The 13,632-nt window shown below is 37.0% G+C and overlaps 1 protein-coding gene across 1 annotated transcript; it reads left to right on the top strand.

Moving 5' to 3' along the window:
- Window positions 1-9,811: 9,811 nt before the first annotated feature.
- LOC121599398 lies at window positions 9,812-12,884 on the top strand. The gene is made up of 7 exons (XM_041927176.1): window positions 9,812-9,903; window positions 9,975-10,066; window positions 10,946-11,091; window positions 11,223-11,608; window positions 11,680-11,900; window positions 11,958-12,475; window positions 12,543-12,884. The coding sequence occupies exons 1-7, from the start codon at window positions 9,842-9,844 to the stop codon at window positions 12,576-12,578; spliced, it is 1,461 nt and encodes a 486-aa protein (XP_041783110.1). The 5' UTR covers window positions 9,812-9,841; the 3' UTR covers window positions 12,579-12,884.
- The last annotated feature ends 748 nt before the right edge of the window (window positions 12,885-13,632 follow it).

The following is a 13,632-nucleotide window of genomic DNA, read 5'->3' as shown; positions in this document are numbered from 1 at the left end:
CTCCAAAACACACAAAAGACACCGTCTATTTTTAGCTTTTTTTAAAGATAAACCAGCTCTATGTTTCGTTGTCAGGACGACGGCTTTGGGTGCTGTTTTCGCCCAGATGCATTGAGCATTGAACTCTTCGAGATTTGTTCGATCGATCACTGGCAGTAATTTTCCGAAATTGTAAATGCATCGCTTAACTAACTATATATTTTCCAGAATCTCCGTATATGAAAATGACAGGTGTCGCCTAAAGTCGATCGAAATTGTTAAATATTAAGGAGTCAAACCCGGCCTTTTATTAAAAAATACCGGAGTCGTATAAACCGGAGTTTATTAGTTGTTCGAAGCTATAGATCACTTGTAATGGTATGCGTATGGCACCACCATCAAAACAGATATGCTTTCTGAATACAAACCTCAAAATTGGCAGAAACACAACGAATTTTGCATTTTGCAATATAGTTGTAGTTAACCGTTCCTTTGGTGCAATCGTCAACGTGTTCGGCTTAACAACATGCCCGTCATGGGTTCAAGCTCCGAATGGACCGTGCCGCCATACGTAGGACTGACTATTCTGTTATGGGGGGAAATCAATAAGTCACTAAAAGCCAAGCCCACGATTGGTACAGGCAGACCTTGATCGACAACGGTTGTTGAGCCAAAAGAAAAAAATAGTTGCAGTTATAACATTTCCTATCACTATTTCCAATTATTTGTACTGAATTTGAATCCAAATGTCCGTAGTATGAAACATGAGAATTTACGGAGATTGAATTAAAATAATCTGTAGGTAGCAATTGGCAATTTGATTTTTTTTAAGTATTGAGTAATATTCTCCTACATTCGGATCTCAAATTAAAAGGCTTTGCTAGCTAAATGCTCATAACGTTCGTAATTCTAAGTGAAACGGTATAAGCTTATCGGTGGATCGCTATAAAAACTAAAATATTTTTGTGTAATAAAATACACTTCTACCAGCATGCACACGAATTTAATCAAGTTGATTGCATTAACAAAACATATTTGGGAATTGCGAGGCATTCCTGAACACTCGGACAAATAAAAGGAGCATACTGACCCATTTTAAAGCGATAACAAGCCACCGAAACATCTGCACTCCTGAGGTTAATCACATAACCCTAAAAATTCTCCGTTTACTGTAGAACCACAAGCTTAACAAAACCGGTGTAATTGTAAATCGAACTGGTAAAAAACGAGAACGCTAGAATGCGATTATCAACTAGATAATTCGTAGGTTATTGTGTACATTTCGCCAAATACATCTGTTAGACACTTTTTCAAACTTCTTCGTACTTCTAATTATTATTCTATCACAAGTAAGGATGTGGTATAGAAAACTGCTTCGGCAGCGTGCTACAGTAAATGATAACCGATAGAAGTGCAAAACGTCCAGTGAACATCAAATTATATTTCCTTCCCCTGGAGCAACGACTCAAACGGCCTTCAAACATCAAAAAATGCAATTGTGTAATCATCAATATTAACCGCACACATTGCATCTTTTGATCACACAAATTTTCCTGTTGTTTATATGCAGTATACAGTGGCTCACAATGGATGGTGCACTCAGCTATTTTGTTGTTTCTTCCAATGTCGTTATTTCCAAAAAAGTGGTATGAGTAAATCTTGAGATCAATAAACCAATCCAATGACGGCAAAATTATTTCAAAAATTACAAGAGTGCTAGAAGTAAATAAAGCTTTACGAACCGTACTTATTTTAATTGTATGAATGTTATGCAGTTGCGGGTACTATTTTAACTATAAGATAACTTGATACTAGCTTGAAATTTGTTCATCTTTTTTTAACATAATCAACAATCAGAAAGAATATAAAACTGCATCAAAAATGGAAGCATAGCTCGAAAATGGGTAAAAATATTAGCTAAGAACTGCAGACAAGTTGAATGTATCATCAATTTTGTGCGACACTGTAAATCAGAAAGTAACGTCTCATGCAACGTGCAAAGCTCGCTTTGCATTATTAGTCAGTCTTGGTTCCCAACCGACATTGTCACGTTGCAACCGGTTGCAATAGCGGAGGCAATAGCGTATCTCGAAGATTAGCGTAAGTCAAATTTCGAGGTTTTCAATCAAATTATTGCTAATTTTCGTATAATTTTGCATGAAGTGGTAGGTTTTAGCCACTAAATTAGTTATTTGATCTGATTTCAACTGATGATTACAATTGTACACATTTCGAAATGGTTTTTAATATTTGACTAAACGGGAATTTATTTTGCATTTTATATTCAATGTATCAAATTAGTACAATTTGCTCAAAGAACTTTCAAATTTAGAAAAAAAGCGTACAGCTGAATCGCGTATATCGAGTATGGCGTACATCGGGGAGTACCTGTATAGCCACCCGAGGAAGGCGCTGCTTCGCGTTCTCATGAAAAAGTGGTAGTGTAAAATAAAGTTTGCAAGCAGAAGCACGCGTCGATGCGTGCTCGTTTTTCTTCTCGTGAAACCAGTACGGAAAAAAACTATTTGGTAATTACAGCTTTTAATAAAGGTTATATCAATCTGTATCAAACTGAATGGTATTAATAATTGGTGATATAAAATCAATTTCGTTTTCTATAGCAAATAGTAACACACGCACAAACGGAAGTGACCACGGACCACGATAGAATTAATCAATTGGTTGGTAAGTATTATTATCTATTTTGAAAACCGCTGTTCCATTCAACACGAAGAATATTTCCCTCTTTCACCAGCAGTGCCAAAAACAAAAGGACAGGAGATGCAGGAACGATCATTCAACGCGTTAGCGCCGGACGAAGGAGTAACGGCACGAAGGCAGGAACGATCATTCAACGTGCTAGCGCCTGGTAGAGGAGAGGCGGCAGGAAAGTAGGAACGATCATCCAGCACGCTAGCGCAGCATACGGGAGCAGCGAGAGGGAGGCAAGCAGGAAAAATTTTAAACGCGTGCACATCATTCGACGAAGACAACGCTGGATAAAAGGAAGAACGAGGAGAGAAGGCAGGCAAGACGGGTACGTGTGTATCACGCACCGGTTTTCGGCAGTGTGAATTGTGTGAGTATGTAAATTTGTATGTGCGAGTAAGAAGGTAAAATAAAGAGCGTAAGCATGTGCGGAATCGACAAATGAGAGAAAGAGCTTTGTAGTGAGAATGGAGAGAACGAAAGAAATTGAGAAGCGATGTAGCATACAGAAACCAAATGTATGCTACACGCTGTCACACGGTTGGAAAAACCTTTTCTATAGTTCTGCTATCGAGAACGATTTGACCGCACTATAGAGAACACTTTTTCAATACAAAAACAAACCGGTTGCATCGTGACAATGTCGGTTGGGACCCAGAAGAGCGAGGCAGAGAGAAAAATTTTCTGAATGTTAGAATGAGAAAAATGATAGATACACATAAAAATCGCACGATAATGCCGGTTGGGTTTTGCCTCTGTAAGAAGATGTCAGCATACATTACTGTATTTATTAGTGTGCTCGTTTTAGGTTTAACAGTGCATTGTATGTGTTAATGTGTTAATGATTAGCTTGATTGCATTACAGATATTTTCTTTTATTTTCTAGTCACCGTGAATGCTCAGTTCACGCATCACCAGAATGGCGCTAGTGTTGGTAAAGATCCTTGTTTCATCAGATAGTCCAAGTATTTTAGTAACGTATCTTTATGTGAAATATGTTTTTGACAGTCCCAAAAGACGCCAACCTCAAACGATACAATAGGCGGGAAGCTGTACACCATATTTCTACATCCCAGAGCGATGAAAATAAATTAAATCAAGAACATCCATTTTTAGTTTTCATAGAAACCGGAATCCCGGGAGTGGAAAATCCAGGGACACTGGTTTCAGAAAATTTTGTTCTGATACATGCCCACCTCATAGCACGAGATTTGGGGTGTTTTATCTGTTTCAAATAGGTTGTTATACCCAAGACCAATTGTTAATTTAATTCGCTATTCTACATAATTACAGCAAAGCTACATCTGTACTGGTCAGTGGAGAACGGTTTAATATCTCTAAAAAAATAAGACATCCCATGTACGATGCAAAGTTAAAATATTATGATATTGGATTGATAAAACTCGAGACAAATGTCAAGTAAGCTTAACATTTCAAATATAGTTTGTTAATTAATTTAAGCTTGTCGATCATTACAATCATTTATTAAATATTCCCTGTAGCATACAAAGCAATGTATTACCCGCTTGTCTATGGCTGGATGATGAAAAAAGTAATGCGAAGTTAATGATCGCTGAGGTATGTTGCTCAAAGAAAGATGAACAAACTACCTTACTTGGCCATTCATTTAAATTTAAAAAAATTGTATTATTTCCAGGCCCATCATCAATAATGAAGCAAACGGAGATAATAGTAAACGATTTTGAAAGTTGCGTGTCCTTCTTTCCCCCAAATTACTTTACAGCTCGCAATGCATCACTTTTAGAACATCAGATGTGTATATTAAACGAAATGGAAGACGCAACTGTATGTATGGCAACACTTAAAATACCCATGTTTTCATTGATGAAGTGTAGCTCAAGTATTGAATTTGAATATTGTAGAGCAATGTATATGTATTTGTATTTATTCGCCCCTTATTAAAGAATGGTATCCATTCACGGCAATCCAGATGCAAATCAGACAATCAAATGTACCGGAGCATTAATCGGAAAAGATGTCGTGGTCACATTGGGACAGTGTGTGATCAATTTCATGTGAGCACATAAGTTTAAACTTTATACGCAATGGTTTCAGCAAATAATATCGTTATGGCAATCTCTTTCCAGGCCTTATTCATCCTATGTGGTTTTCGACGATCGATCAACCATCAACATAAAAAATATCATCATACATCCTAACTACACGGCCAATACCCTCTACAATAATATAGCGATATTAAAGCTTGTGTCGGAAGCATCTATTACTCCCGCTCAAATAGCAGCAATTCACTCAAAACATAATAAAATAACCTTGTACGCTACTGACGGATCAAAAGGCAAGCTCATTTAAGCAAATGTCACATTCTATGTTTAATCACACATTTTGTCTACAGATTATCGGTACTTCTCCGTCATTAGACTTTCACTCAAGTTAAGTCACGAATGCATCCCGTCTGACGAGCAACGCGCTCTTTTTCTCAGAAGGGTTACAGCCGGAGCATTTGTGTCTCCAAAGCGAGTATTCACTTGTTCCGGGAAGCTGTGAGGCACACCCAGGTTCGCGAGGCGGGGGAAGGTGCGAGGCAAAATACTTGCTAGGGTTATACATGGATGGGGGACACTGTAGCTTTAGAGAGCCAGCAATAAGCGTTTACATTTATGAGCATAATCTCTGGATCAACTCAGTGATCAATTCACCATCAAGCAAGTCACGCGAGTACATCGATCCTTTCTTGAATCTATCAGATGTATGTTCGTATGCAAATGGAAGGAGAGGTACATGCGTGAACCAAAAGAGCGTATGACAACTACATTATTTAAGTTAACTTTGAGTTTTTATCTTTAAGGAAATAACACTTGCTATCAATCGCTGTTAATGTTGGTTTGCTGCAAAATGTGTCACAAAACGATTATATACCTCCTAAAATTTTGTTTTATGTTTTAAAGGACTAATTTTGTATCATTGTATCAAGGTAATCATACTAATTTTGGTTAAATACTTATCGCAAAATAAAGTTGTGTTTATTATTCTTGAGTCTACTATTATTTTCGCAGTAATTCGCGGGAAACGCGGTTTCTGCGTTCCCGGTGAATCCGCGTAAGTCGAATTTCACATTTTTGGAATAAAATACTATTGATTACTCGGAGTTTTTGATTTCATTTAGTACTTTTACATAATTTATCATTTATTTAATATGATTCGTGCAGAAAATTCTAATATTTTTGGCTTTAAAGCCGTTTCAATTTGTTAGCAAAAATGCAATTTTTACCGAACTTGAAGCCAATGATGTACTGATTTGACATGTGATCCGTCAAATTTAGAAACCCGCGTATCTACGAATCCGTGTAAGTCGATAACCGTGTAACTCGGGAACAGATTGTACTTTCATGCCATGAACCGATTGTTATTATGATTAGAACCTTTAATACATATCATCAGCGAAATTTTAAGGTGGCCGTGGTATCGAAACCTATTTTACACAATTAGAGGAGCCTATTTCACAAGCAAAACAGGAAAATTGTTTTGTTGACTGCCCCATTATTTGTCAAAAGCCGACCTGATCTAGAGACAAGATATACTAAAACAACTCGTCAACTGGAGATTTGGTGGTCGTCTCTCAGCAGACATACAAAAGTTTAGAGTTCTTTTAGGATCAATACAATTCACTCTTCATAAATTAGAAAATGGTGTCCCACAAGGGACCATTCTATCACCTACTATATTTTTAAAAAAGCATGCAATCCCTCATAGAATCGATACCTACTCTTACTAAATGTTACGCCAATGACAACACTCTTTTTAATTGTACAAAAACACAACTTAAACCTAGGAAAAAACTACAAGAAAGCAGAAAAAGGGCGAAAAATGGGCTACATGGAAAGGCTTCGAAATTTCAGCACCTAAATCTAAAATACTGGAAAAAAATCCTCTTCAAAACCTTAAACCAAACTCCCACGCAAACCACTACTACTACACAAAACACCTATACCCATACGTCGGAACAGCAAACATATTTGGAATAACAATATACTACAGACTTTCTTTCAAAACACATTTTAGAAATGTAAAACAACAAACCAAATCCCGAGTACTCCTATTCCAAATGCTAGGCTGCGGAAAACAACGATCCTCTCGATCCTCACTCATCAAATCCTGGTTCCTCCCCAAACTTCTTTACGGAATTAAACTTACATCATTAGCAACAGATAACGTAACAAAACCATTACCACAAAGCCATAAAATTCACCACCGGAGCTTTTGTGACAAGCCCTACCGACACAATACTTTTCGAGGGCGGACTACTCCCACTAAAACATGTCATCTTACAACAGATAACAGCTGCAGCGGAAAGATCAATAGAAAAAGATTTACAAGCACCCTCCTGCGCACAAAGAGTTAACAATGAACTTCAACAAATAACCTCAGAAAGTCTGCCTCAAATCATATAATTACCTCGTATTGGACACCGACGCTAGGATTCAATACTACCGAAAATATACAGGTCGGTAATGCTCAAACTCAGATCATGCGTAAACACAACAATTGAAACTAAAACAAACACTGAAAAACTGAACACGACTTACCACGATTATCATCATATATTCACAGACAGATCAGTTGCAAACAACGAAGATGGATGTGGATTTATTTCTTCTATAGACAAACGTGCCATCAAACTTCCTAAATACACCTAAATATTTTCAGCAAAACCAATAGCCCTTTCCGTCGCAGCAGAAGAAGGACGAGAATATAAAAACAATGTTCTATTCACGGACAGTGCAAGCGTCTTAATTGGCACAACCTACAACAACCACGCCTAAGATAAATTAAAACTAATGCATTATCTTGGAAAGATACCCTATTAACATTGGTCACACTCGGTTAACCCATGACTGCATATAAAAAAATAACCCCACATGTAACTACTACGGAATAACAATCATAGCCACCCACATATTAATAGAATAGCTTAGCTCAGAATAGCTTGAAGCTCAAATGCTCAAAGTCTCTCATATTTCCAGTTACCTGACCTATATACGGTCAGCAACTTAATAGTATATAAGAGATCAGAACCTAAATAAATTGAGTGCATTTAAACACCAACCACAGAATTGCTCGTTTCTTAATAGTCGGAGGTACTCTCCGGCCGACGAAGGAAAAATATACCCGACTTGGTGCTAAAGCACCGGCGTTGGGCGCTGCGACGGAACAACACTTCCGCCAGCAGCATTTGATACAAATATTTAAGTTTACAAAATAGATCATAAAGTACATGTTCCTTTTGAAAGAAATACACAATAATCTACCGTTAAAACACTTGCGTCTTAAAACCAATCGAAAACTAATGTTTAAATACGATTAAATACAATTTTTCTATCGGCTTGTAGAAAGATGGCAAGTAAATATTTTTGTTATCCATCCAGCAATAGTTTGGATAGTTTGGATTGATCGAAAACATTAGCTCGTATTGTAGCATAAGGTATTCGAATAATTTCAACTTGGCTTTCAATAAGTCGTACATATTGGATATTCACTTATGTTTAATGGTGGTATTACTACGAACAAATCAGGAGCGACTCCAATCGGCATCGAAGATGTAACATTTTAAGGTCGGAGCCGTTCGGAGCAATTCGGACCCGACTGACAAGATGCAAGATAAGAAAGTGGTGAGAGCGTTACATTGGCTTAAAATCGTTCATCCTCCTCTGAATCTCAGGCACGAAGCAGATTGTGCATTATGTACTTTCTCCCTGGTGCAACAGGTTCTACTGAGCAGTGGCGGTTTTAACGGTAAGTGGCTGCTGCTGTGAATTGCTGAGACAAAGTACAGAGATTATAAGAGCAGAAAGGCTACGTTCGAAATTCACGAAAAAGTTTACTGTAGAAATGTTGAAATGCACTTCGCGACTCTTAGTTTTTTGGTCGACCAATTTCGTTCCACCAATTTAAGCAAGTTCTACAGTGTAGATCAACAATTTAATATTAATTTAAAAGATCTTTTAACCGAGAAGTTTTATCGTTAAAAAATTATATACAATTGGCATTCTTTTATTAATGACATTTCCAAATTTCTCTTCAAAAAAGGCAAATTTCCCCGCCGGTTGAAAACCGTTGCTCTAGATTCATCACTGCTACTTATACGAGTGTTATTCATGGTCCAGTAGGTGATCAGTGTACGGCGATCCGAAATGAAACCGATGCTGCTAACCACACAAACAAGAGTGTTCTTTCTCGCTCAGTCCACGATAACGATGGTAAGTTAATCGTACTCGAAATTCAGTCCATATTCGCGAGGAACCCCCAGCTGTTCAGTGGCGTAGGTCTAGCATAATGATATCAAGAGTGTTCTTTTTCGCTCAGTCCACGATAACGATGGTAAGTTAATCGTACTCGAAATTCAGTCCATATTCGCGAGGAACACTCAGCTGTTCAGTGGCGTAGGTCAAGCATAATGATATCATCTCTTATTCAAAGGTGACCAAAGGTTTTACTCTCTGATGCTTGGTACGTTTAAATAAAAATAACACGTACATCTCGACGAACGCGTTGAATTATCAACCAGTCTGGATTGTGCCTCATCTTGAAGATGACAGCGTACAGTTGTGTTTTTATAAGTGTTTTAATTTTAGTTACAACACTGCACTGTAAGTTTCAGTCTATGAAAAGTGTTCTTGGCGATTCTTACAACTCATTACGTATCTTTTTTGTTGTTGTTAGACTCTGACGCTTGCTGTCCTAGCGATCTCAAACATGAAGCTATAAAAGGTAATTAATTAACCAAAAGATCATTTTTATAAAAGTGTTTAATATTGATGTCTCTGTCAGGATTAAAAAAAGAAAACATTTTAAAACGACATAAGAGGCAAGAAGTTTCTCATGCAACTGCAGACGACAAAGATGAATTACAGCTGGAGTTTCCACATATAGTTCCTGTAGCACTTGGTGCTGGAGGACGTGGTTGCTTAGGGGTATTGCTGTCTGAAAATTTTGTCGTTGGATCAGCGCACTGTCTACACTCCAGGTAGTTTATTAAAAATCATAAATAATAATGTATGTCATTCATGAAACTAATTTATTATAAAAATTTTTTTTTACGTTTGCAATATTTTGCAGCGCTTCTGTATCAATCCATGGAGAACTGTTAAATGTCTCAAAAATTATTATTCACCCTATGTACAACGCACGTAAAAAAATTTATGATATTGGATTATTGAAGCTCGCGACAAATGTGAAGTAAAAGTCAAATAATATAAGAACTGTTTTGTCTTAAAAAATCTAAGCTCATTTTCTCACTTTCTTTTTAGTATACAAACAACTGTTGTACCGGCCTGTCTATGGTTGGATGATAATATAAGCATTGCCAATGTTAAAATGATTGGAACAAATGAATTTTTTGGTAGGTAAACCCAAAAACCGTAGAATTTTACTTTCCTTTCATCGATTCAAACTTGATTGTATTTAACATTCGTTTCATAAATTCACTGCAAAACTAAATATATCAAATAAATTTACTACAATGTCCAACAACAGTTGAGAACTAATTTAAAATAGTTGTCATGAGTGCTACAACCAGGAACTAGCAAGGATAATGAACTTGGAAAGTATTGTTTTTGGACAGAAATTTTGATTACTGCTTGCACTCATCTTGATAGCTGAATACCAATTATCATAGATTAAAATCGAATGAAGAAATAGCAATCGTAAATAATGTAATTTTATGTTGCATCAGTTCAGCAACTTTAAATCTGTAGAAGGTTTTCTCTCAAAGCATTGAACGTTCTACTGAAATTTTGATTCCTATCTGAACTTTATTCAATCGTTCAAACTGCGATCTTAACGTGTTTTTTGCAGCTTTTACAACAACGAGAGTTACAGCATTGCATTTAAATTTCTTTCATAGGATTTTCTTTGCTTAATTTTTTCTCCAAAAAATGTTAAAAGAACACTAGCATAATCCATGATGTATCGAACATAGCAACAGTACTGTACCTTCGCCTATGCTTAAATGATCACATAATTACATGTTATTATTCAATATGTCATGAAATTTAACAGACATCTCCAATATTATTTCGATACCAGTTAATGTTCCTAATATCCTCTGAGTTTTCTACAATGAGAACTTGAAGAGACGACACAGCATGTCAAAAGAAAAAGCACTGCTACTACAAATTGAACGATCTTTTATTTTTTTATGTTCTAATTTGTCGATCGAACACAAAAAGCTTTTACATTAGGCACGTTTGTTTAACATTTCTTCTCCGATTGCTTCCAGACACAAAATCTATAGTGCAGACCACGAGGATCACATTAAAAAATGCCGAAAAATGTCAACCATACCTCAATTATATCTCGGTACTCACTGGATTCTCACTTACAGTACATCAGATGTGTGTCTTTTACGAATTCGAAGAACACTGGGTATGTATAGCTATGCCGAAATGCATAGTACTCTTCTTTGGTTTTTTTGTATCCAACATTGAAATCACGTTTCTCGACAATATTTGCATTACCCTATGGTTTTATTTTGCTCATTATTCCTATATTTTTAGCGATGGAAAAGTGGACTAGTTTATGTGGATTTGATTTATGATAACCACATTGTTCCATTTGTGATTGGAACGGCCTCGTTTGCTCCGATTGGCGGTTTACATAGACTGCATGGATTTAGCAAACTGTCCAAATTTGTTGACTGGATAGCCGAAACCATGCGCGAGGAAGGGGCCGGTGTATCGTTTGAGCCGTTGGTTTGTGCCAAGCGTCATTTAAAATATCGACGTCGAATAAACAGCACAACATTAGTCGAGCCGAACATCGCTGTTGACACCACGGTATTCATTCACGGCAATCCGAATGCACCTCACACAAGGAATTGTGAAGGAGCACTAATAAGAAAAGATGCCGTGATCACATTGGCACAGTGTGCGAGAAATTTAATGTGAGTAGTGGGTTGGAAACTCATCTATGACGGTTTCTAGAAATCGTGCTAATCTAATGATCTCTTTCTAGGTCTTATTCTTCCAGAGTTGTTTTAGCCGATGGGTCATTCATTGCGATTCGAGATATCATTATTCACCCCGACTACGCGGACGATTCTCTCTACAGTAATATAGCAATTTTAAAGCTTGTCTCGGAAGCACCTGTTACTCCTATCGAAATAGCACCATATTATTCAAAACACGATAAAATTACATTGTACGCCAGTGTGATCAATGGTGACCAATCAAAAAGTAAGCAGGATTAAGTTAATTTATCAAACAGCATTTGATCAAACACTTTTTCCACAGATAATAAGTTTTTCTCCGTCGATGGACATAACGTGCGATTCAGTTACGAATGTAACCCGTCGGAGGAGCATCATTCTCGACTTTTGAAAGGATTGCATCCTGAACATATGTGTCTACAGAACAATCATACGCTTGTGCCGGGTAGCTGCGAGGCACACCCAGGTTCAGCTGTATATTGGTATCGTAATGATACAAAATACTTGCTAGGGCTGTACATGCATGGGGAAAACTGTGGCTTCGGAGAACAAGCGCTCGGTCTGTATGTGTATGCATACAATGCATGGATCCACTCAGTTATCGATACACCATCGCAACATTCTCTGGGCTACGTTTTTCCATTCTTAAAAACATCGGACGAATGTTCTTACCCAGATGGTGCGACAGGTACTTGCGTAAGCCATATAAACTGTCTCAATATATCGAAAAGAGCTGGAAAAAGTTTGCCAATATTTTACTGCAGTAGCAGAGCAATTGTGTGTTGTCCTCGACATTTGGAAGCACAGAAGGAAGAGGAACATGTAAGTAAATAGCAAATGTGGTGTTCGATAAAAACATTTGATTGAATCTTTTTTATACTACTTTCAGGAAGGAATAGCGTTTGCTTTGTACCGTACTGTATAAAACTGTCTTCAAACTTTGTTTGCAAAAAAAATTGTTTGAATCTGGCGTAGTCAAACTCTCCATATTAATTTAATAACGACACTGCACTTGAAATGTGACGCAACAAAAGATGCGTAGTCATGGCTCGGGACAACGTGAATCCGGTTGACCATTTTGTTAGCCAAATAAAACTGTAGCGTTGATAGATGTGACTTTCTTATCTGTAGCACCTCACTTAAATTTTAGTTCATTTCATTTACAGGTTATTCGCCATCTGGAAAAAGTTAGCACAACCAGTAAAAATATGAACGATACTGTCTTTTTAACTAGAACTCTACATTTAATCCTGCTTCAGCTATAGTAATGCTATTAATAAAATAATATTTTCTATCACCTAACCCGATGTCTTTACCGTTGCCTGGATGTCCGGTCTTTCGTTGACTTTTGCCAGTAGTACAGCCAGTCAAAGATGATAATGATAAACTCATTGGGGTGTAGTTTTTACAAATATGTGTTGCGCAAATCCTTTCGTTTGACAAAGTTGAAATCGAGGGCACACTCACTTTCAAGATGAAAGGCCTTCTTAACATTACAGGGTTTCTCTAGCCAGCTCAACACTGTGAGCTTCGTTTCTAATCCATAAAATCGCAACTTAACATTGTCAAATAGCCACGTTCTAACGCGGCATATTCTGCTACAAAATATCTGTCAAACACAAATTTTCACTGAGGTAGGATAAGTTTAACAGCGTGTAGTTAATCTTTTTACGAGCAACCCAGGCTATTCATCGCTGGATGGATAACAAAAATAGTTGCTTGCAATCTTTTGACAGGACGAGAGAAATATCGTGTTTTAGCATACTTTTTCGATTGCTACCAAGCGCTAAGTATTCTAACGGTTGTATATTGTACATTTCTTACAACAAGAATCCGTGTTTTACAAATTATTTTGTTAAACTACTATGATAGTATGCATCGAAGATTAGTGATGTGTAAACGCAAAAAAAAGATGTTAATTTTTTATTTGTTGACACTTGTTTCTGGTGGAAGACGAAAGATTCGCGAAGAAAGATATG

Source organism: Anopheles merus, chromosome 3L (genome assembly GCF_017562075.2).
Source record: "Anopheles merus strain MAF chromosome 3L, AmerM5.1, whole genome shotgun sequence".
Classification (NCBI taxonomy): domain Eukaryota; kingdom Metazoa; phylum Arthropoda; class Insecta; order Diptera; family Culicidae; genus Anopheles; species Anopheles merus.
Note: the sequence above shows the minus strand (reverse complement) of the source record. Positions and strands in the feature narration are given on the sequence as shown.

Bases quoted from the DNA above. Each gene is read 5' to 3' on its own strand.
- LOC121599398 (XM_041927176.1), top strand. From the start codon at position 9,842: ATGTACAACGCACGTAAAAAAATTTATGATATTGGATTATTGAAGCTC. The intron at 9,904-9,974 runs GTAAAAGTCAAA...CTTTCTTTTTAG, and splicing joins AAGCTCGCGACAAATGTGAA to TATACAAACAACTGTTGTAC. The intron at 12,476-12,542 runs GTAAGTAAATAG...TACTACTTTCAG, and splicing joins CACAGAAGGAAGAGGAACAT to GAAGGAATAGCGTTTGCTTT.